We start from the raw sequence: 23,052 nt of genomic DNA, 5'->3' as shown, positions 1-23,052 counted from the left end.
TAATATATTGGGCCTTAGTGACTTGCGCCGCCAAAATTTTGTGACCGTTGGGGATTTATGGACAGCACGTGATCCTGTCTATTTTCTGGAGACAACACGTGCAGTAGTTAGCAGGTCAGCCGCACACACGTGACTTTGTCGGCGTAAATATGGGCTTGTGATATGGGCCTGACTTTTAGAATATGGCCTCAAAAAGCTGATACTGATAAATATATTGGGTTGGATAGGCCCAAAAGATAAGCTACATTGGGCCTTAATGGCCTGCCTGCTTTTTTGGGGACAGCACGTGTAACAGTTGGACAGATCTACAGTAACACACGTGACTTTGTCTGCTTAATATGGGCCAGTGATATGGGCCTGACCGTTACAACTTGGGCCCAAAAACTGTTGTGCCAATATATTGGGCCTTAGTGACCTGCGCCGACAGCATGTTGTCCTGCCTGTTTTTTAGAGACAACACGTACAGCAGTTGGACAGGTCAGTACACACGTGTCTTTGTCGGCTCAAATATGGGTCTGTAATTAATGGGCTTTTAACAAATTGGGCCCAAAAAGCTGATGCTACCAATATTGGGCCTCTTAGGCCCGTGCCGCCAAAACATTGTATGGAGTGGTCTTTGTTGACAGCACATGATCCTGTCGGATTCTGGGATACTGCGTGTGGTTTTGTCTGATGGGCATGAACCACGTCATGTGGCCCTGTTGCAATGGACCAACTGAGCGAAGGGCTTTCACGATGGGCCGGGCCTTGAAATATTTGTGGCTTATAGAGCTTCTGCTATTATGGGCCATTAGGCTGTGTGGGCTTTAACCGACAACATATTCTCCTGCTGGCTCCGTACTGAGCGAGGGCGTGTAAAACGAGCCGTCAAAATATTGTGCTTGAATTGGCTTATCATAGGATTTATTGGACTGAATGGACCTAGACCGATTTTAAACATAAAAATATTTTCAAATGTAATGTTTTAATTTAAAATTACACACTGAACAATGAATACTAAATATATATTTCTCTCTAATTCATCTCTTTTTTGCCATTTTTATTCGTAAAAAATCAATTATCCCCTTTCTCTTTTAGTAAATAGTGTATTAAAAAAAAAGTTCTTAATCTTATTTATTATTACACCATCAATTGAAGTAGTTATAGACACGCCTTAATGATATATAATAGATATGAAAGAAATCAAAGACATCGATTATTATGAATTCGTCTGATACTGAAGTGAAGTTACCTGAAAGAGCGACCCACCGTGCAAGATAGTACACCCTTGACATATATACCACCACTTCCGCTAATGCATTATTCCTCCCTCTTTCCGGACTGCAATAAAAGGAATCAAAATGAAATGAAGTTCAATAATTTGTGGGTAGGTTCAGTAAGCAGAGGAGATCAGACCTTCCAGCACAAATTTGTGTGGACATTAAGATGTTCCCCGATGAAAGATAGCATAAACAGTGAAGATGCCCCTGGAGACCTGAGCAGAAATATTGTCAGGAGAGACACCTTGCCTTAGCAAACCATGTATCTCCTGGAAGGTACAAAATCAGTATTAGGCTCAAACAAAAATACTATACAGTATCAATATGCACAAGATACATAACATGCATCTATTTTGGGCAACAGGGTTTGAAGAGTATGCAATTATCCATTTGTGGAGCATTTTAAAAATTAAACATAAAGCTCATTATCTTCATGAGAGCGTACACTTCAGAATGCTTCCAACAAGCCCCAAGGCATAGGATGACACCATGATCTTTATCTGAAAAGATAAAGAAATGAAAAACATGTTAGGAGGCAATGATTTGCTGCAAAACTGATCAACAAGAGGTCCTTGCAATGCTTGAACTGCATCACATATTTTTCGTGATGTCAAAATAGCATAAGCTTGGATGTAAGCCTCTTCAGCAGGAATCACCTGCAAGAATAATAGATTTTCCTTAATCAAACAGTATGTCTTGAACATAGATAGTGTAGTAATGGGTAGCAACTGGCAAGAACAAGAGCTTCAGGAAATTCAATTCGATAATATGTTTTAGTGCAGGATGCTATGTTCAAATCGGTCAGATATTTAAGATGAAATCAACTAATGGTGAATTGGAAAATATAGTCATGTACAGAAACAACGAAAAATATGATGCAGAGTGCAATGTATAAGTGCAAAAATGAATAAAAGGAAAAAGGAATGAAAGAAAGAAAAAGGGTATTTATTACAAACCTCATTTAAAGTTATAAGAATGCCAACAGCTAGTAAAACTACTACATAAAAAGAAAATTAAATTGTTTACTTTACAACTGGATGGCCAAAGTAGGTAAAACCTCAAGGGCGAGTATATTTTCTATATAGGAAACAATATTAAGTATAATATCGGTTGTTCAACAATGGAAAACTATACCAATTCATACTATCATCTAACTACGAGGAATTTACATTGCAAGGCACTTTCTTTCTGCAATATCCCAGCAAGTTGTGCTGCATCTGCATTTCATGTCACTTCTCACAATTCAAACACAAAATATGAAAATTCCAAGAACTGGAACCTATTAAAATGCAGCATATTATGATACCAAGGAATGCCCCTAAAATTGACAAGGGCACTGAGCTTCAAGAACCTGCAACAATGCAATCAATTTCGATACTAAGGACAATAAAAGGGATACACCAACAATGATAAGGGCATCGAGCTTCAAAGCAGGGCATTCATTAAAGGCTGGAGTGACTTGTCCAGTTGTTCTAAAGTATAATGCTACAGAGTTACTACTTTGTAGATGCTAGTAGCAGAGAATTATAAAAGTGAGTGAAAACTTTTCTAGACTCCAGTGAATTACCATAAAGACTATTAAATTGGGTAGGAATATTCAGCTACTGGATTTGCTGCTGTTGTTTGGAGTTTGGAGAAGGCTAGATCAGCAGCAGCAGCCTTGACAACAAAAATAGCACAATTAGCTACCTGTTACAAACCAAAGCACATTACATATGTATAGAGTTTCATTAATCTCTGGGTGTCAATCTTCTAGTTTGCATCAATTAAGATACAAAAGCCTTAGCTATAACATGCTCACCAGTTATCATTTTAACAATTACACCAAGATTCAGGGCCCTTATAATGGTCTCTGCACTATCATGCTTTGGAGATGGAAAAACGGCATGGGTCCTATAAATTTCCATGGACCTTCTGCATTCATTTTTCTTCCATTTGGAACCTCGAGCAGATTAACCAATTCCCATGTCGTACGATCAGACATGTCTTAATTTAATATCAAACTTTGTACTACGAGTTAACAATATTATCAGTTCACCTGGTCTGCAACTCCAAGTGATTGTGTACTCCATGCTCAGCAAATTTATCAATGACAGATTGAACTTTATGGTCTTATCAGATCTATTGTATGCAATATTTTATTATCTGGAAAGCCAAATTTGTGACAATTCAAGTCAACTTGAGGGCATTGCAGTAACATAAAATTAATAGATGTTCGGCGTACCCGTTCAGAGGCACCTTTGCTGGCTCGGTGTATTATACATGTATGTGAAGCTGTGCGCTTATCAGTTGGACTGAACGGCAAGAAATGAACTTCTTGAATTCCAGACCTTGCCTTTTGTTTGAAAATGTTGTGTATCAGAGGGAAAAATAATATAGAAATAAGGTTACCCCATATGGGGTTCACAATGTCAAATTCGGAGATACATCATGTAAAATAAATACAAAAGGCCAACATCATATACAAAATATAGAAGATTTAACGGAAGGCATAAATACCTCCTTGGGGTCAAAGCAAGCATCCCCATTCATGCTGCATCAAGGGCATCTTGATTTTCCAACTGAGAACTGCCCACAATCATTAAAACAACGGTATCTGGATCAAATCCTTTAGCAAAGACCTACAATGTTATTTCAAATATCGAAACAGGATTCAATAGTTGAGTTCATTTTCATATATTAACCGCAGATAGTGTTTTGACTTCATAATTATTTCTCAACACTCTAGTTTTTTTCAGTGTCAAAGTTCCAGTTTTATCACTGCAGAGCACATCCATGCCTTCCATTTCTTCTATGGTTGTCATTCTTTTAGCCATCACTTCCGAGATATTAACAATAAAACTGAAACTAACGAATAATGTAACCTAGAAAGTAGATTCTAAAATTATAGCTAAATAATTGTAGATCTCATAAAGTGGGTAGAACTCTACCTCTTGAGACAGACGATGGAAACTAATTGTCGTGGTAATAGCCAATACGGTTGGCATTGCAACAGGAATTCCTCCACTGATAAGCACAAGTAACTTACCCATTGCTGGAGAATAAGTGCAGTGCTGAATAGGATATATCACAATGATCTCAACCACCATTCGCACAGAAATAGAGTATATGCAGAAACTCACAATCGCAATCAAGACCTTCGAAGCCATGCAACATCAGTTTGTGAGAAAAGTGTGGTATTTCGAGAAAGAAACAGAACGAGATGTAATTCAGAAAACAAATCCGTTTATTCATTGCATATACTCACCTTGTCAATGAAGGTATGAACACCATTTGCGACGCTTAATGCTTCAATCTCACCTTGTTTGACAGTTGAACATGAGTACGCTCCATCGCCGGGGCCTTCGTAGCGGGAAGGAATTCCCCCTTTGTCGTGCCCCCACCATTCCCCTCGGGAAAAGGGTTTTCGAGACCTAGCCACAGACGAAGAGACTCCGAGATAATTGGATTGAAATTAGGTTCTCAACACAATTGGATTGAAATTGGGAACGTGATTTATAGGGAAAACATTGACTAGGGTTCGTCGCCCGTCGCCCGTCGCCCGTCGCCATCGCCATCGCCATCGCCGTCTAGCGCCTCTTACCGCCGCATTCTTATGTCTTGGCATAAAAAATTCTTAACAACGAGACCGAATACAGACTGTGAAATTGAGACTTTTCCTAGTGTATTTTACTGGGGGAAAAAAGTATATATGTGTATATATATATTATAGGATATGGGAAATGTTGGAATCGGGCAAGTCAACAATGAAGCATGAGTCGCAAGTGGACTATGTATAGAATCAGACAGTTAATGATGATGATGATCCAAAACTGAGAAAAAATCCAACCAAACTGAAAAATTACAGAAGCGTTCACAGTAATCCATCCAGAACAAGAAGAAGAAGAAGAAGAGGAATCTCAAGCACCCCAGTTAATTATTCACAGGTTGAAGAATGCAAGAAATTAAATTGATATAATGTTGATGAATAATATATATATATATATATAATGGGAAATGAGTCAATCGTGGTCGTGGTCGTGGTGCGAGCAAATAAGCATGACAAGGCATCTCTTAATTATGTAAAGCCTTCCCCTCTGCTCCTTGAGAAATCTCCCTATTTTCGAACTCCCATTGGATCCTCCACCATTGCCTCTTTTTATCATCATATATATATTGGACTCGATCAAGAAACTTACTACTAATTAATGGGGAGGGATGAGGAGAGTCTTTATCTTATGGTATAATGTGGAGTTGAGTATGAACAACCAAGCTAGTTCTATATATATATCTGCATAAGTATATGGGCCATATACAAGGTCTACGTCATATGATCAAATCATTTCTTTGACACCCAAAATTGATTAATCAATTAATGCATCAAGAACGAATAATCAAATATTCAATCAGTTGTGACAAGATAATAAAGTGACGTGGCTCCCACCCCAGCCACTCATTGAAATCATTACACTGCTGGTTCCCTGCCTCCCAGGAAAGTTAATTTCCAGCATAGCTCTTTCAAATGATATGCATACACATACATGTATAGTTTTGACATTGCAACTTTGGAGAGTACTGCGTACTAACAATATAATTAATCATGTGAATCGATGAAGATTACAAAATATCAACAAGTTCTTGAGGCAAATTAGAGAGAGACAGCCACTTGAATTGTGGGTCCTAACCCTATTGATAATTATTACTATGATATATAAAATACAAGTGTGAACTCGTTAATATTGATCAATCCCTTTCTTTTAGGTTTAGGTTTAGGTTTAGGTTTAGGGCCATATCTATATGTATGAATAAAGGGGTGTATTATGTGGTTGGTGATGATGACTCAATTATACTTATATGATATCACTTCAAAGAACATCAACACAAGGAACACATGCTGTTCGCACGTGAAACTAGCGTGCTTCGAGATGGCGAGTGCTTCTCTATTATTTTTTATTTTATTGTTTGCCTTTAATTAATTAATTTCCTTTTTCAACTGCAACTAATTATTACACCATTATTTTTCCCTATATAATAGCCCTTTTAGATATTATTAGTGTTTGCACTTCCATCTCTAATTTAAATACAAGGTTAAGCCCAATTTCCAAGTCACAAAATATCAACAATAACGACACCCCAATTTAAGCATTCGAGGCCCACTTTCGAGTTTCAGCTACCTAATAAGAAGCCCATAAACTGCAGTCAATATTGGGCCTAAACCCTAAGGCCCATTCAAAATAGCCTTATCGGGCCTGAACAAAATTATAAAAAAAATGAACGCCGTTGCCGGGGATCGAACCCGGGTCGTCCGCGTGACAGGCGGAAATACTCACCACTATACTACAACGACCTGCTGAAAGATTCCGGAGATCTTAAAAATATGTTAATTATGTATTATTTTTTGTTCGTAGATTCCGTTGTTGAAATGAACCGAACATTTGGCATGCTGTTGACTGTTTAACCCCAACATGGGCTGGGAATTTCTTCCGAGTCGAAAATCGGACGAGCTTCCATTTTGCCAAAGAAGAATAGAACTATCTCCCCGGCCGATTCGTTTGCCCTTGCATTTCTGTGAGCAGAGGTGAGCATCCGCTTTAATTTTTTTAGATTATTGTATACCGTTTCGATTTGTGTGGAATTAGGGATTTTAGTTTGGAGGTTTTTTGCTACAATCTTTTTCTTATCTTCGATTGCAATTCGATGTTCCTAGGGTTTAATTTTTCATGGCTGATTAATTTGGATTTGTGATACCATTTTGATTGATTCTAGGGTTTTCGGTGGATGGAATTAGGGATTAGGGATTTCGGTTTTGTATTGATTGAGTTGTAAGAAATTTCGCATATGCATAACGTTGATCTATCTCTGTGGAAAGAGAAATTTGATTAAAAAAGTTTCGTATCTTGTAATTCCGTTTATGGGAAGCCAATTGGTGTGATTCTTGATCGATTATCATTTGTCATCCATTGTTGAGCTGCAATTGAATTGTGAGCCTGTAATGGCAGGGTTAGATTTCCCCAACCACCATGGCTGAAAGCTCATCTTCCTTACGGGGCGATGGCAATGAAGCTGGTGGTTTCGAATGCAACATATGCATCGATTTAGCTCGAGATCCTGTCATCACTCTCTGCGGGCATCTCTACTGCTGGCCATGCCTTTACACGTGGCTGCGTGGCCATTCATGGGCCCACGAATGCCCTGTCTGCAAGGCTGTAGTAGCAGAGGACAAGGTTGTTCCTCTATACGGCCGAGGGAAACCTCGGGTCGATCCAAGATCAAAGCCTATTCCCGGTGTGGAAATCCCGAATCGACCTGCAGGGCAGAGGCCTGAGCCAGCTCGGCCTGTGGAAGACACTAACTTAGCTAATGTTCTTCTAGGACTCATGGGAGGATTCTTGCCGTTGGCGTCTGCAACATTCGCTAACGTTGGAACGTCTGCGGGATTCGGCGGTGTGTTCACCCCTTTCTTCAATGTACAGCTCCATGGTTTTTCGAATCCGGTCAATTATGGCGGATTGGGCTATCATACTGGATATGGTCATCCATCTCGTAACCGAGAGGGCAGGCGAGCTTCGGCCGACGACAGAAACTTGACAAAGATCCTCCTTATCATCATCGTTTTAGTGATTTTGACATTTCTGACAATGTGAAGGATTTGTATATGCTCCTGAACTGTATATGATTGTGTAGGGAATTGTTAGATTTGAAATCTTTGGATTTAATTTCATGTTACTCTCTGTATTCTTTGGGAATGAGCAGATTAGTTGCAGTTATATTTACCTTTCTTGGATTCATGGTTTGTGGTTTGACTTAATTATGTGTTTGTTTATTATTCATTGGAGAACCCATTTGGAGTTTATTTTTATTTTTATTATTATTTTTTTGGTGAATAAATAAAATTACACGATCATGTGGAAGAACATGGATATGTTGCTAAGATTAGTACTTTCCCATGCTCTTTGAGGAAGAATTTCTCTACGTTTTAGGGGTGGGGCATGTGACACTGCACATGCTTGGTTATTGAACACATAAATTGAATCAATCACACATTAATTATCCTCCTATTTAGGCATTATTCCTATAACCAATGCAAAATTATTAATAGAAGTATTTATAAACAACAACTCAGGCTGACCCTGCCTGTGATGCTGTTGATTTAAAGTGTGTGGGAAGTGGAAGAAGAAGCCGACAGGGAAAAGCATCTGATTATTATTATAATTATGAATGGCAAAAAAACAAAAACGTGTTGGGCAGAGATTCATTATTAGATGGCATCAGTTCCGGCAGTACTTTCTAAAAACGACCTTTCATTCTTGGTCCGGTCCGGTCCGGTCCGGTCTGTGTTCCCAAAGTGTTTTCTGTTTGTTTGTTTGGCATGTGCCAATAGTAATGTTATAATTATATTTCTTGCAATGACGAAGACCCTTTTGAGGAAAATAATAATACTTACTATATCATTTATTATTTTTATTGCAGCATGATGTAGAAGGCAAGGGTATTGCATTGCCTTGCCTTAGATTGTGGATCAACTTTAATGCAGAAAAAGCAGCAGGGCTTCAATGGTTATTTAATTAGTGAGCAGCTTAGTAGGTCTCTCTGCATTTAATGTTCATACGGATTATCTGGAATTCCATTCAATTCCCATATTTCATTCTCTCTCTCTCTCTTTCTCTCTCTACTCTCTACTTGTTTGGATTTTTTCTTGTTTCTATGTAGTAGTATAAAAGAAAACACTAACACGTACACACATATATATATATATAATAATACAATACATACATATATATATATATACATATGGAGGGGATTGTGTGCATTACACAATAAACCTCAGACTGACGAAGAGTGTACTAAAATTTCTCTGTAAAAAAGAAAATTAAGTCATGCCATCGTGTTTATGGACGACATTCATAGTGGTGTTGATGATGATGATGATGGCAACGGCAAATGTAGCCGTTGATGGTTTCAGAGAGGCTCCAAAGTTCTACAATTCTCCGACCTGCGCAGCCGTCGATTCTCCAACGGGAACCCTGTGCTTCGACGGCCAAGATGCAATCCACGTGGCGATGACTCTCGACGCCGCTTATCTCCGCGGCTCCATGGCGGCGATTCTTTCCATCCTCCGCCACTCCTCCTGCCCGGAAAACATCGTCTTCCACTTCGTCGCCTCCTCGGCGGCGTCAGCCTCCGCCCTCCGCCGCGCCATCACGGCGGCGTTCCCATACCTGGAGTTCGAGGTGTATCCCTTCGACGACGCGGCGGCGGCGGGGCGGATCTCCACCTCCATCAGGGCGGCGCTCGACTGCCCGCTCAACTACGCGCGCAACTACCTCGCGTACCTCCTCCCGCCGTGCGTCGGAAAAATCGTCTACCTCGACTCCGACGTCATCCTCGTCGACGACATCGCGGAGCTCGCCGCCACGCCGCTGCCGGACGGCGCCGTACTGGCCGCGCCGGAATACTGCAACGCCAATTTCACCTCCTACTTCACGCCGACCTTCTGGTCGAACCCTTCACTCTCGCTGACGTTCGCGAACCGGAAAGCCTGCTACTTCAACACCGGCGTAATGGTGATCGATCTCCGGCGGTGGCGCGCCGGCGATTGCACGACGAAAATCGTGGAATGGATGGAGCTGCAAAAAAGAATGCGGATATACGAGCTGGGGTCCCTGCCGCCCTTCCTACTGGTCTTCGCCGGCAACATAGCTCCGGTGGATCACCGGTGGAACCAGCACGGGCTCGGCGGCGACAATTTCCGGGGACTTTGCCGCGATTTGCACCCCGGGCCGGTCAGCCTGCTGCACTGGAGCGGGAAGGGCAAGCCCTGGGCCCGGATCGACGCGAATCGGGCCTGCCCGCTTGATGCTTTATGGGCGCCTTATGACTTATTACAAACGCCATACGTCATCGAATCTTGATCAGGTCTGTCTGTCTGAATCTTTGCCCTAAATATAACCCTAATTTCTCGAAACAATTTATAGTAGTATTGTTACAAGGCAATCATTCATATAATATATATACATATACATTCAATTATAATATATATTCGAAATTGAGACACCCGGCGGAGATCAGAGGTGTTGTAAAGGCTGTTCGCCATTGAAGTGAGCTTAATATTTTATTTTTTTTAATTCTGTGATTGTACAGAAATCGTAGTCGTAGAAAAGTTTTTGAATTATTCTCACTTTAATTTATTTATGAAATGAGTTACAGTAGTGTGATTAATTCTTGATCGATGCCCATAAGGTAAAATTAAATGGGTGAATGGAATGATGATGATTACGCAGGCAGTCGGCAGAGCCTTTAGTTCGAATTTGAACAAACTATAGTGGGAAAAGATTTCTTAATAACAGACACTGAGGTGTCTGTGCTTTGTGGTAGAAAGGTCAATTTGTTCCTTTAATTAAGCTGCTTTATTGATTTGTGCTTTTTCTACTTTAGGAATAGGAGAGAGAAAGAGAATACGAGAGAGAGGGAGAGGGGTTTTCTTTCTTCTTCCTCTGCTAGTTCTCCTCCATGCTTGATTGCATGCTAAGATTTTGACCCAAACCCGCAGCCTTTTATGGCTAAAGTAACCTGCCTGCTTCCCTCTTTCTTGCTGCCCCTTATTACAGTTTTTGTATTGTATCTGCCAAAAATAAATAAATAAATAAAAATTAATGGAGGGAAGTGATGGGAATAGGCAGTAGCCAATGATAGTGAGCCATGTGCAGTTAGTTATCTCCTTTTTCTTGCGTCAATTGTTATAATCAAAGAGTGTCGGTGCTCCCGACAATTGTGGCAAGTCTCAAATGTGTGGGGCCTTACTATAATTGGGGGCGTCATTTTCTGCATTTTGGGCTTTTTCATTTTGGAAATTCTACTAATTCTGGGCTTATTAGAAGTACTTCGGACCTTTCGAATACAATTCCTTCAATCCAATCCAACTGAAATTAAAATGAAATCAAGAATGAATTCATAATTATTCATACACGGGTAGAAAGACGAATCATACCTACAAACTTTATTATGTATTGGTAAGATCTTTCCAAGAAAAAGAAAATTGAATAATTTGAGGAACAGTTAAGTTGGCCTGCTTGCAATTTCAATGCTGGTCCCTCCCAAACATCCATCAACAACCGGAAATGAACAAAACCCAACTCCCTCTCTCTGTCTCTCTCTCTCACTCTAAAATCAAGTCATTCCTCTCTGCCTGCGGAAGTATCTGTAATAAACATACTGCACCATTATCTGTCATCACCAGCAGAGTTAAGTTTTTCAATTCTGAGCTTCAAGACAACAGCTAAGCTAAGGATATATGAATTTTGGACACCAAAGGATACGAATAAGTCGAGGAGGACACAAGCCACGGCGTCCAGTAGCCAAGGCATGTTGGCTTTGATCTTATCCCATGCTATCGACCTTACAAGAATGCTGCACCAAATTAACAACTCTAATTAGCCCCGTAGTAATTAGTAGCATCACATATTGTACTAGGTTGTGCGATGAGGACGAACCTGGCGACATATGTTGCATTGCCGAGGATCGCAAAGATAAACATGAAAGGATTCAGTCCCTACACAAGTTTAAAGAAAAGGGTCAACCTTAACAGGATGTAAAACAATTTCGGTTTTGATCCCAGGAGAAGAATGGCAGGGTAATCATGCACCTCAACAGATCCTCTTTTAATCTGTTTCAGAAGATTAACACACATCAGTTCAAGAAACAAAAAAATAGATCAATAGATCGAATTCATATTATTACATATAAATTTATTCCTACATTCAGCCATATTTGAGGTAGCCTCCCAGTCATGTATATGGCAGCCATTATCCACCCCAGCCACTGACCGAACACACTTCCGGATTCATCCTGCTGGTAGACAAACACATACCAAATTTAATTGATCAAACGCCTTAAAATCTTCATTCGTGTCTCAATCTTACCTGCATGAGCAGCAATTTCCTTCCTGTGAATCCAGCATAAGCTTGGATCAGTATTGCACTTGATTCTCTGGGCATTATGGCTGCTGTAGCAAAAAAAGCTCCATATCGGGCCTGTGAAACCATAGATTGATGGTATATTCATGCAAGAACTATAATATTAGTGTGTACCGATAAAAATGGCACAACCATTACAATATTTTGCAGATGCATTACAAGATTAGATCACTCACAGATGTGGGGAGTGTCTGAGGCTTGGTGACAGTTCTGCTGTCTGAAACTGCATTAGCCTCATCATCCTCAGAAGAGGAGGAATCATTGTCTATCACAAGTGCAGAAGGACCACTCTTTATGGGCCGAAGCTGCGACCAGATGGGCGGCGTCATGCTCCCAGCCATTGATCTTGCTGACCTGCAGAGATGTGGTCACTCAAAACAGCTTAACATTGTCTATATCCACACAACAAACGGCGACATTATCATACAAGAAAAATTCATGACAATAATATACGTGTAATAATATGGTTCCCTGGCGGTTGTGGGGATAGGAATGCCTTCATTAGCTTGCTTTTGTGGTCGCAGAGGCTTCTTCACATCTTCAACCTGGGAGCAACGTAGCATCATTCATTTTCAAGAAATTGCTGGTCCTGTGAGGGGATGATTAACATCAGTGCAGACACCTACCTCCTGGTCTGATTCCCTGGATTGTCTGCTTCGCCGCCATTTGAAGAAGTAATCGTAGTACAGGCTCTGAAGAAAGAGCACCACTGTGGTGGTGGTGTAAAGCTGATTCATTCATTTACAGTAATATTACATTAAACAATTAGGGCAGACAGTTTCGAGCATAATCGCATGTGCAATGAGGTTAATTAAATTAAGGATGTATTGATCGATGAGTGTACTGGACAGTGCAGATTGGGAAAGTATTGTCCTTACCACAGCAGTGTAAAACTGTGTTGGCAACTGCATCACAGAAAAGAACAAAGGAAGAAGACAAGTGAGAAATTGACGAGAAACGAGATTTAAATTAATAGAGCATTAGCAAAATTGTGTATAGATATCTTAAGTATGCCTCCAATGGAGAAGCTGTTTTCTAATCAATCCAAACAAGGGCACGCATATGAGTATGACTAACCGTGGCAGGCTCGAGAAGGCAACCCACAAGGTTCAATACATCGCTGCCATGTTTATGAAAAAGAAGAGCTATAAGAACATGGTGCCATGTCCTAGAATCTTTCATTTTTGCAAGCAGGAACATGTGCAAGAATTGCAAGATTGATTTTTAACTCAGAAGAAGGAGAAATTACGAACCCGGTAATCCAAGTGACAAGGAAGAGCAAGGAGACGCCATGACTGGACTTGGTCCTGAAGTTAGTGATGATCTGAGGGAGTTCGGCGACTCCCCAGCAGACGACGCTTGCCATTCCAAAACCGAAGGAGAATTCATCTCTGATGTTGCAAAGGCAATCGTTGAAGTACTTCTCCACCCAACCGAGGATACACGGATGGTTCTCCTTCAAACACTGATGCAAGGAATTGTGAACTGCAGATTTCATCCTATCTGTGGATGTAAAGGTGAGGAGAGATTAGGATGCAGTCTGCAAAGGAAGAAAGGATTTGTACATCTAGCGGTGTGTGTGTGTGCGCGTGCATACAATTAATGCTGAAATGGGTGTCTGCCCATTCCCCCAAGTTCCAACCTTTAAGCCTTTCTTACATTTTTTAAACATCAGGAAAATTTACTATTCGGTGATTGTTGGATGAAGATTTGACAGTATATCTAGCAGATTCTACTGTTTCATTAATTGGATTAAGATTTACTTACCAGAAATGAGGTGCTACGGCGCGTACACGTCACGTGCTGGTTCTTGCTCAGATGGATTCTTTAATGAAAGTCATCGTCATTGTGAACCTGGATGACTAGCGACAAATTTAATCATTGAATAAAAAAAGAAGGCAAATTTAATCCCATATAAAGTTCAAATTTTGAACAGTGTAAAAGAAGAGAAGAGGCAGACTGACGCGCAATAAAGAGAGATATATGCAGACACCATCATCCTAATCCTCAGAAAGAAAAGGACAGCCTGTAAAGAACCAGGTATGGAAGTGGACATATTCAGGAAGAAAGTGGAAAAGAAGGGTGTCACGGCGGCAATGCGCTGCATGCAGCTGGTGGGGACACGTGTCAGAATGAATGGCACCACAACCACAGACCAATTCATGTTTATCTTCTACCAACCTCCAAAAGTCACATCTTTCTAATTTGTGCTTCTCTCCATTTAGAAATTGTTTCGAAACTTCTCTCAGCATTTCCCATCTCAGATTTTCCAATTGCCCTCTCATTATATTACCGGCCCCCGTCCATCAAAGTGCATATAACTTTTTCAGGACAATTATGCACACTCCAAATTTGAGCATAAATTAAAGGGTTGCAATACATACCTCTTTAGTCATCTTTCTTCACTGGTATCTTCGCTATGTCCCCTTACTGCTCTTCTTGCCTGCACTTTCTCTGATTTAGGCCTAATATTCAAATCTGGTCCACAAATTAAACCACAATTGTTTTGAGGATTATATAGATCAGTTGCAACGTTAAGATATGTCACTTAAACATACTGTTGCAATAATTCTCTTTGACTTCTGTGTTTTGTTACACGTTTCACCAGCAATAAAAGCTCCATCTACCTCCTGGCAGGGGTATGGGGCAACTTCTAACCTGAGGGAATAATATATGAGATACCGACATTTTCATACAGCTACTTTCTTTAATCCCTTCTTACCTACAAGCTTCTCTATCTGTGATTTACCATTCCATCCACCATGTGTGTAACCTGCATGGGTTTAGAAGAATGAACTAATAGAAGAAAGAACATATATATATATATATATATATGTATATAACCAGTGTGAAGGCTCAAGCAATATTGTGCAACCCACACACGAAAAGAAAAATGATTTCTTTAGACAGGTAATAAACGTTTGTTGGAATATGAAGGCCAGGAAAAGGGTAGAGTATGAGTTGAATTATAGAAGAGAAGTGATGTGCACTTCCAGTTAACGATATATTACAGGTCAACAGCTTGTATAAGTAAAATTGTTACACTAGACTACAATCTAATTCATTTCTGCTTGCATAAGAGAAAGATCACCATGTCCAAAATCCCAAAAAAATGAATTAGAAGAGGCACACAAGTTCCCCAGCAGATCATTGCATTGTCTAAAGTGCTAACTGGGTCAGGGGACCATTACTGGGAATAGGTCTGTTGCCAAGATTCCAAAGAAGATAAAGACAAAAGAGTAGTTGCATCACAAGTTTCTGCCAAATCAAAAATGTGCTTCCTGACATCTCAATGGAAAGAAAACAAAACGGACAGATAAGTGTATAAAAATAAAAGAAAATATAAGCATGCTATCAGTACATGTAACATATTGTTTTCAAGATACCACTTGTAGATCGTGAGATGAATTTAGATCGGAGCAAGAATGTGAAATACTAAAGTTGCTGAGATACAGATCTTATGATTTGGGGGAACAAAACCATACTTGTGGTTCAGTTTATCAACACTACAATATTTCGAAGCAGCTTTAATATGTAATTGATTAAAAGAATATCGAGGAAATACAGCAAAGCAATCTATCGAAATCAGCACGACAAACAATTAGCAATGCAATACCTTGATCGAGACCTATTACACCCTTCCCCTCAAACGCAAGGGTTCGCACGCTTTCCTCATTGCCCGTTCACTCCCCAATCGACAGGTGATTCCACCTCATTCCCTCCGAAAAATGAAATATGGCGGATTCATCGGAGACTAAACAAATGAAAGCAGAACAGAAAGTCCGGCGGCGTCGTGTCCGGCAAACAGGAGCGACGGATTTTGTTAGTTGGGGTTTAAACCGCCGAGGGAGCGGGAATTGCAAATTACAGTCCGTTAGGTCCTTGTTAGCAAAATTGAAAAATCAATGTTGACCTAATTGTGATGTGATTGATTAAGACGTCGCTTCGCTTATTTTCTTATATGCTGTTAATTTGAAATAATTTCTTATACCCAACCCAAATTGAATCTTAGCCGTGGTATTTAAGGTAAGGTTATTTAATTAATTAATAATAATATTTATAATTTGAAAATAAATTTAATATATATAATTGAAAAAATTAAAATATAATTAATATTTATAATTTGAAAATAAATTTAATATATATAATTGAAAAAATTAAAATATATGTTTAAATATTTAAAAGTTATATAGCAATTAATATATGTAATATAATTAACATAAATTAATTTTTTAAGATAGTGTAGTTTTAAATATAGATAAAAATATTTATTTTTTTAAAGAGATATATATAAAAGGGTTTTGAATGAACCTACGTCATTTATATTCGTTAAATATGTTTATATTTAATAATTTTGTTTCAATTGTTACGGACAAAGTATATAAAATATTTCTGTTTATCTCTTTAATTATACTTTTCTTTATTGTTTGCCTATAAATATCATTAGAGCACTTATTATTAGCTTCTCAGCTTCCAAATTAGTGGAAGTGCTGTGTTTCTTCCTCCTCGTCGTCTTCTTCCTCAATCAACAACAACCTGCGTTTGCTTCAAACTGAAATAATTTCATGGATGCAGAGCTGGTAACTGAAGAGTGATGCTTCAGCAACAAATACTTCTACTTTTGGTGTTGTCCAATTGCCAGGGATGACTTTGAGTGCAAACTAAAAGTACAAACCAACTTTCTGTTATAGCGCCTGGCGAACGAGGTGTTGCTGCACCAATTTCCACGCTGACATGGATGCTTCAACAGCTCGTGCCTCCAATGCAATGCTCGTTTCTCTCCTGCTGATCTTCTTCCCGCTCGCATGCTCCATTGATTTCAATTATCCTGCAGTTTTCAATTTTGGCGATTCCAATTCCGACACCGGCGGCCTGGTTGCCTCTAGCCTCGGCGATCCTCTGGAATCGCCTAATGGCGAGACGCACTTCGAGAGTCCTTCTGGAAGGTTCTGCGATGGTCGCCTGATCATCGATTTTCTCAGTAACGCATTCTCCTCCTAATTTTATCACAATCGATATATGCTATGATGCGAAACTGAGCAAGGATCCGTGCAATTTGGCAGTGTGCGCGATGGATATGCCATTTCTGAACGCATATTTGGATTCGATCGGTGCGCCGAGTTTCAGAAGAGGATGCAATTTTGCAGTTGCAGCCTCCACAATACTTCCACCGACTCAATTCTCGCTGAGTCCGTTCTCCTTTGGTATTCAGGTGGCTCAGTTTTTCAGATTCAAGGAAAAAGTCGAACGTCTCAGAGACAAAAGTAAGTTCAGATTTCACCATTACCTTACCTCCATTAGAAATCAATCACTGATTTCACTTCTTTAGCAGCTAGGAAATTCGACAAGTACATTCCACCAGAAGATGTTTATCAGAAAGCACTTTACATGTTCGACATAGGCCAAAATGATCTCGCCGGTGCCTTCTACTCCAAAACATACGATCAAATCATTGCTTCAATTCCTTTGATCCTATCCGAATTTGAAGATGGAATTCATGTTAGTACACTATTCCACCTTAATTTTCTCATTATCTCTTGATCTGTGGTGGTGTATTCTTCCTTCCCTGCAGAAATTATATGATCAAGGTGCAAGATATTTTTGGATTCACAACACAGGTCCCCTTGGCTGCTTAGCTCAGAACATAGCCAAATTTGGAAAGGATCCATCGAAGCTAGATGAGCTCGGATGCGTCAGCGATCACAACCAAGCTTCCAGGCTCTTAAATCTGCAGCTTCATGCCCTGACTACAAAACTACAGTTCCAATATCCAGATTCAAATATAACCTACGTCGACATTTTCACGATCAAGTGGAATCTCATCGCTAATTATTCCCGTTATGGTTAGATTCACAACCACTGCATTCCTCTCATCTATTTAATCCTACAAATCATAATCCTGGCCTACATGTGTAAATCTTTCAGGTTTTGAACAACCTTTGATGGCTTGTTGTGGCTATGGAGGGCCTCCCTTGAATTATGACAGCCGGATTGCCTGTGGGCAGACCAAAATCTTGAATGGCAGCACAGTAACAGCAAAAGCTTGCAATGACAGCACAGAGTATGTGAACTGGGACGGGATTCATTACACAGAGGCTGCGAATCTGCACATCTCGTCGCAGATTCTAACAGGGAAGTACTCAGACCCTCCATTTGCAGACAAGATGCCATTTCTTCTCAAACTGAAGTTCTAACCACCATTGCCATTCTTTTAGTTCCCATACAGTCGCTGAAACTCGATCAAAGCACATTGCGACGCAGAATCCATCCAATTTAACCAACCTTACCCAACTGATTTGATTGTTAGCATTTGGATTCATCAACCACTTGTCGATCGACAAATTGGTTTCATCTTCGAACAGGGCGTCAATGTCGCCTTTCAGACAATTGTAACTATACACCACATATAATCTAAGCCTTTATTCATTATTTGAGAGTATGATCCGTTTCATCTTTCCTCAATAAAGTTAGCATCTTTCATGATTCTATATAGCCAATATGATCAGCCCAGCCTGAAGAAATCGGGAACAAAAATTAACAAGGAAAGGTTCCTGTGAGCTGAATGTGATCAAGGGTGCTCTTCAGGCCATATTTCAGCACTGCCTTATTTCCTTCCCGGAATCCGTCTCCGTAAGCGGAAGAGGTGTCGGATTCTATCTGGTGTTTGAAGAACTCACCGAGTTTCTTCTCGAAATCTGACCGTTTGCCCTTCTTGGAAGAAGAGCTGGACGATGAAGACGATGATGCTGACGAAGAAGAGGATGATGACGACGCTGGTGACCATGAAGATGCTGACGCCGCGCTACTACCCGAGCCAGCGAAGATCTCTGATTCCAACCACATGTGTGCCAGCACTTGGCAGATGCCTTCTTCCACTTCTGGGCTGAGATTTGGGTACCCTGCAAGGAAGCTATCGGTTACTATCGTGATTAAGGTACGTTCCGACGACTGAAACCAGTTAAAAAATACTACCTTTAAGACGGAGCCAGGCGTGCATCATCTCGTGGGCTAGGATGGAACCTGTCAATAACCTTGGAGACAACAAGAAGTTGCGATCACAGATAATGTCTGGACCATACGACGAATGTGTGTAATAAAACGAGCTTTTCTTACCTAGGCAGACCGTATAAAACAAGAATCGCTGTAACTTCACATCGACGGATAAGCTTGTAAGGCACGGTGAACATGTCCATTATCCTAAACTCTCCTATTCTCGGCCGCCTCAAGATCTGAGATTTTCAGAACTACGTAAGAATGAAACTAATTTCTGCAATGGCCTTTTCAAGAAACTCGTACCGTGCTGACGGTTTGCTCTTCCGACAGACAAAGCCCTCTTGTCTCGGGCATGTGGTGATGGCCCTAGCAAGAAAGAAAGATAGATATTACGACAACTCAAAGGCGATATGGATCGATAATATAATGCATATAGGCCTACATTTTTCTCCCCTTCCATGGCTTCGTTTAGCGCTTGTCTCTCAACCAAGAGCATCGGGATTTGTTGCTCCACCTTCATGTTTAAACCTTCGTAAAACTCTTGTATTTCGAGGTATAGAGGCTGGCACTCGTGGGTGTCCATTATAGAAGAGTCCAAACACTCGAGGCACAGCTTCCTTCCATCGTCAAGAATTAAGAATCTTGCATCTGCTTGCTGCATTTTGTCGAAGTACATCACATTTAACCAAACAATGAGTTTAATCTTTTCGACAAGATTAGTCTCTTCGGTTACCTCCATTCGCTCGCAGCTGCAACAACGGGGCGTTCCATCGTGCTCGTGTGCAGGACAGTACTTCTGATGCCAGAAAGGATGCGCTCTGTATTCGATAAGTCCAGCAGCATTTGTGGGGATCTGAAGGAATGGAATGTGAGATTATGCCACAGAAATTTTACATTTTCGGATTAATTCGGTATCCCTTTTTAAGTAATGAAGTTGAACACTCACGAAATTCTTGCAGATGTCACATTTCGGGTGATGCAGATTCTTGTAGCACAATTTATGGTAGGGGCTGTTCTCAGACATGGAAAACTGCAACAGAGCTTAACAAGTCATAAGTATGTCAGAAAAAAAAAAAAATACTAAATAGCATATTGGTGTCGATTCTGCACCTCAAAATCAGAAATCGGCTGATTGCACGCGCGACAACGGAAACATTCTGGATGCCAAACAGCTCCCATGCAGCTCAAAAATCTTTCACGACCGATTTCACTGTTGCAACCGGCACAGATTCTACAACGAAAAGGATGTCAAATCCAGAAAATGTCGATTCTGATTCTAACGAAGATAGCAAGAAAAGTTTTATAAGCTTGACAACAATATTCGGAGAAACATTCGAATGTGTCTTTACAACATGATTCGGCGGGCGTTATGTTATCATCAACTATACTATAGATTGGAACAATTTCTGTAATCAATATTCTCAGGCATTTATGTAAAACTTGAAGAGAGGTGAAAATAGTTCATCACCTAAAGCTCGAAGGGAAGTAGAGAGAATTAGGTGGCAAAAAACTTTCGTGATCGTGTCTAGGCAATCGGGGTGGAGGTGGTGGAGGTGAATGTGGTGGAGACTCCATATTCCAAATATTTTGAAGAGCCTTGGCGAGCATTTCATCGTCTTCCAATTGCGCCGCATTATCTAATGTAATGAAAAGAATTCGACTATAATGATCAATCAACCTTAAGTGAATGTAATAAAGGAATTCAACTATAACGACCAATCAACCTTAAGTGAATGTAGTAAAAAGAGTTCGACTATGATGATCAATCATCCTTAAGTGAATTTAATAAAAAGAAATCGACTATGATGTTTGGTAAGAGAATCCTCTGCAGCAAATGCTGGAAGCCCCTTTCGCTTTACCTATTGGTTTTTTCCCCTTATCGTCTTGTTCAGCAATAGAGAGTTCAATTGCTCTTTGCAGTTCTTCCTTATCGAAATCCGACGTTTGATCCTGCAAACACCGACCAAATTGAGATCAAAATCTCACAGATTAGTATATAGAAAGTCCATCAATGGCCAGAAAAGAAATCATTACAAGTGAAGTTGAAGGCCCCTCCCAGATTGTGTGGTCATCTTCATACTTGCCATGATGCTGTCCCTTGGAGATTTTGTGGCCTGAACCTTTGAGAATCTTCGTTAGCCAACCCATTGTCCAGCTGCCATGAATTCAAGCAATCTAATTCAGCCCAGAATCTTGTCTAGCTAATAACAGATAAGATTGATGAAAACTCAAATCTTGAAGAAAAGATATCTAAATTCGAACAAATTATTCCTCCAGATCAGAGTCATGATTCAGACCAAAAAGGGATCCAATTTAAACAGTTTAAGGAAAGATTGAATCACCTGTCAGAAGCTTTAGCTCGAATCTGCAGAATTTTAAGGAATCTAAAAGGCCAAGATCAGACTGAATCAGTCAGTCAGTCAGTCACCAACAAGAATCGGAACCGCCGACGCCCACAAGATACTGATGAATCTGCCCACATGAATGAATCTGCCCCATTTACAAGAACATTCAAGTTTCAAGAAAGAGAAGCACAATGGCAATGGCGAAGAAAGGAAAGAATTGAATTTTTACAAAAACTGACGTGGGAGGAGTTGCCGTTTTCCAATTTGCCAAATAATCATAAATCCCCTTTCTCGATATACATACAAATGCCCCCAAGATTTTGTGTATCATTTCCATAGGCGTGGGGCCTTTCTGGATCGACATTCATTCAGCCCACCATCACTCAGTCCACTAAACGTCAAAGAACCCACCACTTTTATTACTATTATCATCGTCCACACGTTTCAGAAAAAAAAAAAAAAGAAAAGAAAGAAACGGTCTTTATTGCATCTTCTTCTTCTTCTTTACTGGAAGGTACCCACCAAGAATCTAAAAAAAGCACCGATAAGTAACCATTGCCGCAAGACAAAAATAAAGGATCACATCCACTCCTCCAATTCTTGCTTCGATCTTTTAATATTATTACAGTTTTCTTGAATTTTATTTTCTTCCTCATTCATTACATGAGCCACTCACAGTTCTCCATGACCCACGAATTGATATTGATTTTTAATGTGCTCCACCTGCTCTTATCATAATTGAATTGTTTTCATGTAATTTAAATTACGTGTCATCTACGCAGAGAACAGCCCATCATCGTCGTATGGATTGAAATCTTGACTAAACCCATCGCCATCATAATGTAAGCTTTAAGCAACAGTGTTGCCTGTCACAAATCTCAACCAACACTGCGGTTTTGATTACCTTTTTAAAAATAATTAGACTAAAGAATTGGTTCGAGTGGGTTATATAGAAATAACAGGTTATGGGCTTTTATGTATATGAGGCCTACTTGATTAGAATATATGGGCTTTTTTATTAAATTGAGCCCTAATTATTTCGGGCTTTATTTAATTGAGGTCCAATTAGTTTGGATATTTTGGGCTTTTATTTAAATGAGGCCTAAATGCATATTGAGTTTTCAAGCTGGGAGAATTCGGACAGGGTTTGTCAAGTGATTAGACTAAAAAATTATTATTTAAAAAAAATGAATTTTTATAAATGAGATTAGTGATGCAAAATATTATTAATATTGGTGTTAATTGCGTGACTCAATTTACATAATTATTTGACTTAGTTACCCACAACTTGCAATTGCTTGAAAAATATGCAAATAAAATATTTCATGAGAGTAGAATTCGTAAACAGCATAGTCAGATTTGAATCAATAAGTCATCGGATTTGTGTAACATGACCAATAAGAATGAAACAGAAAGAAAAAACAAGAAATCGTCTTTAATTTACTACAATTATTATTATTATATAATATATAAAAAACCAATCAATATTATTAATCAATGACG

The 23,052-nt window shown here is 39.8% G+C and overlaps 6 protein-coding genes and 1 non-coding gene across 40 annotated transcripts; 3 read left to right on the top strand and 4 right to left on the bottom strand.

Annotated features, from left to right (window-relative positions):
• Positions 1-179: 179 nt before the first annotated feature.
• On the bottom strand, positions 180-5,472 carry LOC127242456 (ATPase 11, plasma membrane-type-like). Of its 31 annotated transcripts, none has more exons than XR_007836822.1 (9): positions 4,507-5,472; positions 4,190-4,396; positions 3,759-3,827; positions 2,827-3,594; positions 2,566-2,610; positions 2,394-2,476; positions 1,705-1,915; positions 1,396-1,528; positions 1,089-1,320 (listed from the first exon to the last, which is right to left on the bottom strand). XR_007836822.1 is itself a non-coding variant. In XM_051262008.1 (5 exons), coding segments are annotated over exons 1-4 (468 nt in total). In that variant the 5' UTR covers positions 4,770-5,472; the 3' UTR covers positions 2,184-3,594; positions 3,759-3,787. The 31 variants fall into 31 exon arrangements, 1 of the variants encoding a protein (XP_051117965.1); XR_007836813.1 differs by having other exon boundaries at positions 2,429-2,476; XR_007836810.1 differs by having other exon boundaries at positions 2,429-2,610; positions 2,827-2,948; positions 3,061-3,594.
• A 1,041-nt stretch (positions 5,473-6,513) lies between these two features.
• TRNAD-GUC (transfer RNA aspartic acid (anticodon GUC)) lies at positions 6,514-6,585 on the bottom strand. Its single transcript has one exon. It is a non-coding gene; the product is annotated as a tRNA-Asp (tRNA).
• A 75-nt stretch (positions 6,586-6,660) lies between these two features.
• Positions 6,661-8,060, top strand: LOC127244112 (uncharacterized). Its single transcript, XM_051264452.1, has 2 exons — positions 6,661-6,816; positions 7,238-8,060. The coding sequence occupies exon 2, from the start codon at positions 7,259-7,261 to the stop codon at positions 7,880-7,882; it is 624 nt and encodes a 207-aa protein (XP_051120409.1). The 5' UTR covers positions 6,661-6,816; positions 7,238-7,258; the 3' UTR covers positions 7,883-8,060.
• An 848-nt stretch (positions 8,061-8,908) lies between these two features.
• LOC127243861 (probable galacturonosyltransferase-like 1) lies at positions 8,909-11,021 on the top strand. Its single transcript, XM_051264082.1, has 2 exons — positions 8,909-10,154; positions 10,674-11,021. The coding sequence occupies exon 1, from the start codon at positions 9,116-9,118 to the stop codon at positions 10,148-10,150; it is 1,035 nt and encodes a 344-aa protein (XP_051120039.1). The 5' UTR covers positions 8,909-9,115; the 3' UTR covers positions 10,151-10,154; positions 10,674-11,021.
• A 122-nt stretch (positions 11,022-11,143) lies between these two features.
• Positions 11,144-14,119, bottom strand: LOC127243846 (probable vacuolar amino acid transporter YPQ1). 3 transcript variants are annotated; one of them, XM_051264060.1, is made up of 13 exons: positions 13,979-14,119; positions 13,465-13,714; positions 13,289-13,331; positions 13,090-13,116; positions 12,838-12,939; positions 12,665-12,756; positions 12,388-12,565; positions 12,158-12,268; positions 11,994-12,086; positions 11,881-11,901; positions 11,729-11,787; positions 11,555-11,645; positions 11,144-11,462 (listed from the first exon to the last, which is right to left on the bottom strand). In XM_051264060.1, the coding sequence occupies exons 2-13, from the start codon at positions 13,707-13,709 to the stop codon at positions 11,406-11,408; spliced, it is 1,119 nt and encodes a 372-aa protein (XP_051120017.1). In that variant the 5' UTR covers positions 13,710-13,714; positions 13,979-14,119; the 3' UTR covers positions 11,144-11,405. The 3 variants fall into 3 exon arrangements, with proteins under 3 accessions (XP_051120017.1, XP_051120008.1, XP_051120026.1); XM_051264051.1 differs by lacking the exon at positions 13,979-14,119 and having other exon boundaries at positions 13,465-13,839; XM_051264069.1 differs by lacking the exon at positions 13,979-14,119 and having other exon boundaries at positions 11,994-12,083; positions 13,465-13,839.
• A 2,746-nt stretch (positions 14,120-16,865) lies between these two features.
• LOC127243943 (GDSL esterase/lipase At1g54790) lies at positions 16,866-18,650 on the top strand. Of its 2 annotated transcripts, none has more exons than XM_051264202.1 (5): positions 16,866-17,192; positions 17,275-17,475; positions 17,544-17,710; positions 17,784-18,054; positions 18,137-18,650. In XM_051264202.1, the coding sequence occupies exons 1-5, from the start codon at positions 16,946-16,948 to the stop codon at positions 18,403-18,405; spliced, it is 1,155 nt and encodes a 384-aa protein (XP_051120159.1). In that variant the 5' UTR covers positions 16,866-16,945; the 3' UTR covers positions 18,406-18,650. The 2 variants fall into 2 exon arrangements, with proteins under 2 accessions (XP_051120159.1, XP_051120149.1); XM_051264192.1 differs by having other exon boundaries at positions 17,541-17,710.
• LOC127243932 (protein DA1-related 1) lies at positions 18,619-21,930 on the bottom strand. Its single transcript, XM_051264182.1, has 13 exons — positions 21,789-21,930; positions 21,547-21,694; positions 21,239-21,359; positions 21,064-21,154; positions 20,673-20,841; positions 20,315-20,435; positions 20,151-20,234; positions 19,938-20,057; positions 19,647-19,859; positions 19,508-19,570; positions 19,325-19,440; positions 19,184-19,242; positions 18,619-19,110 (listed from the first exon to the last, which is right to left on the bottom strand). Exons 3-13 carry the CDS (start codon positions 21,350-21,352, stop codon positions 18,746-18,748), a joined length of 1,515 nt encoding a protein of 504 aa, XP_051120139.1. The 5' UTR covers positions 21,353-21,359; positions 21,547-21,694; positions 21,789-21,930; the 3' UTR covers positions 18,619-18,745.
• Between the last annotated feature and the right edge of the window lie 1,122 nt (positions 21,931-23,052).

The sequence above is a fragment of the Andrographis paniculata genome, unplaced genomic scaffold, assembly GCF_009805555.1.
Source record: "Andrographis paniculata isolate CXL003 unplaced genomic scaffold, ASM980555v1 Contig19END, whole genome shotgun sequence".
NCBI classification, from domain to species: Eukaryota; Viridiplantae; Streptophyta; class Magnoliopsida; order Lamiales; family Acanthaceae; genus Andrographis; species Andrographis paniculata.
This window is presented reverse-complemented; position numbering and strand designations above follow the sequence as displayed.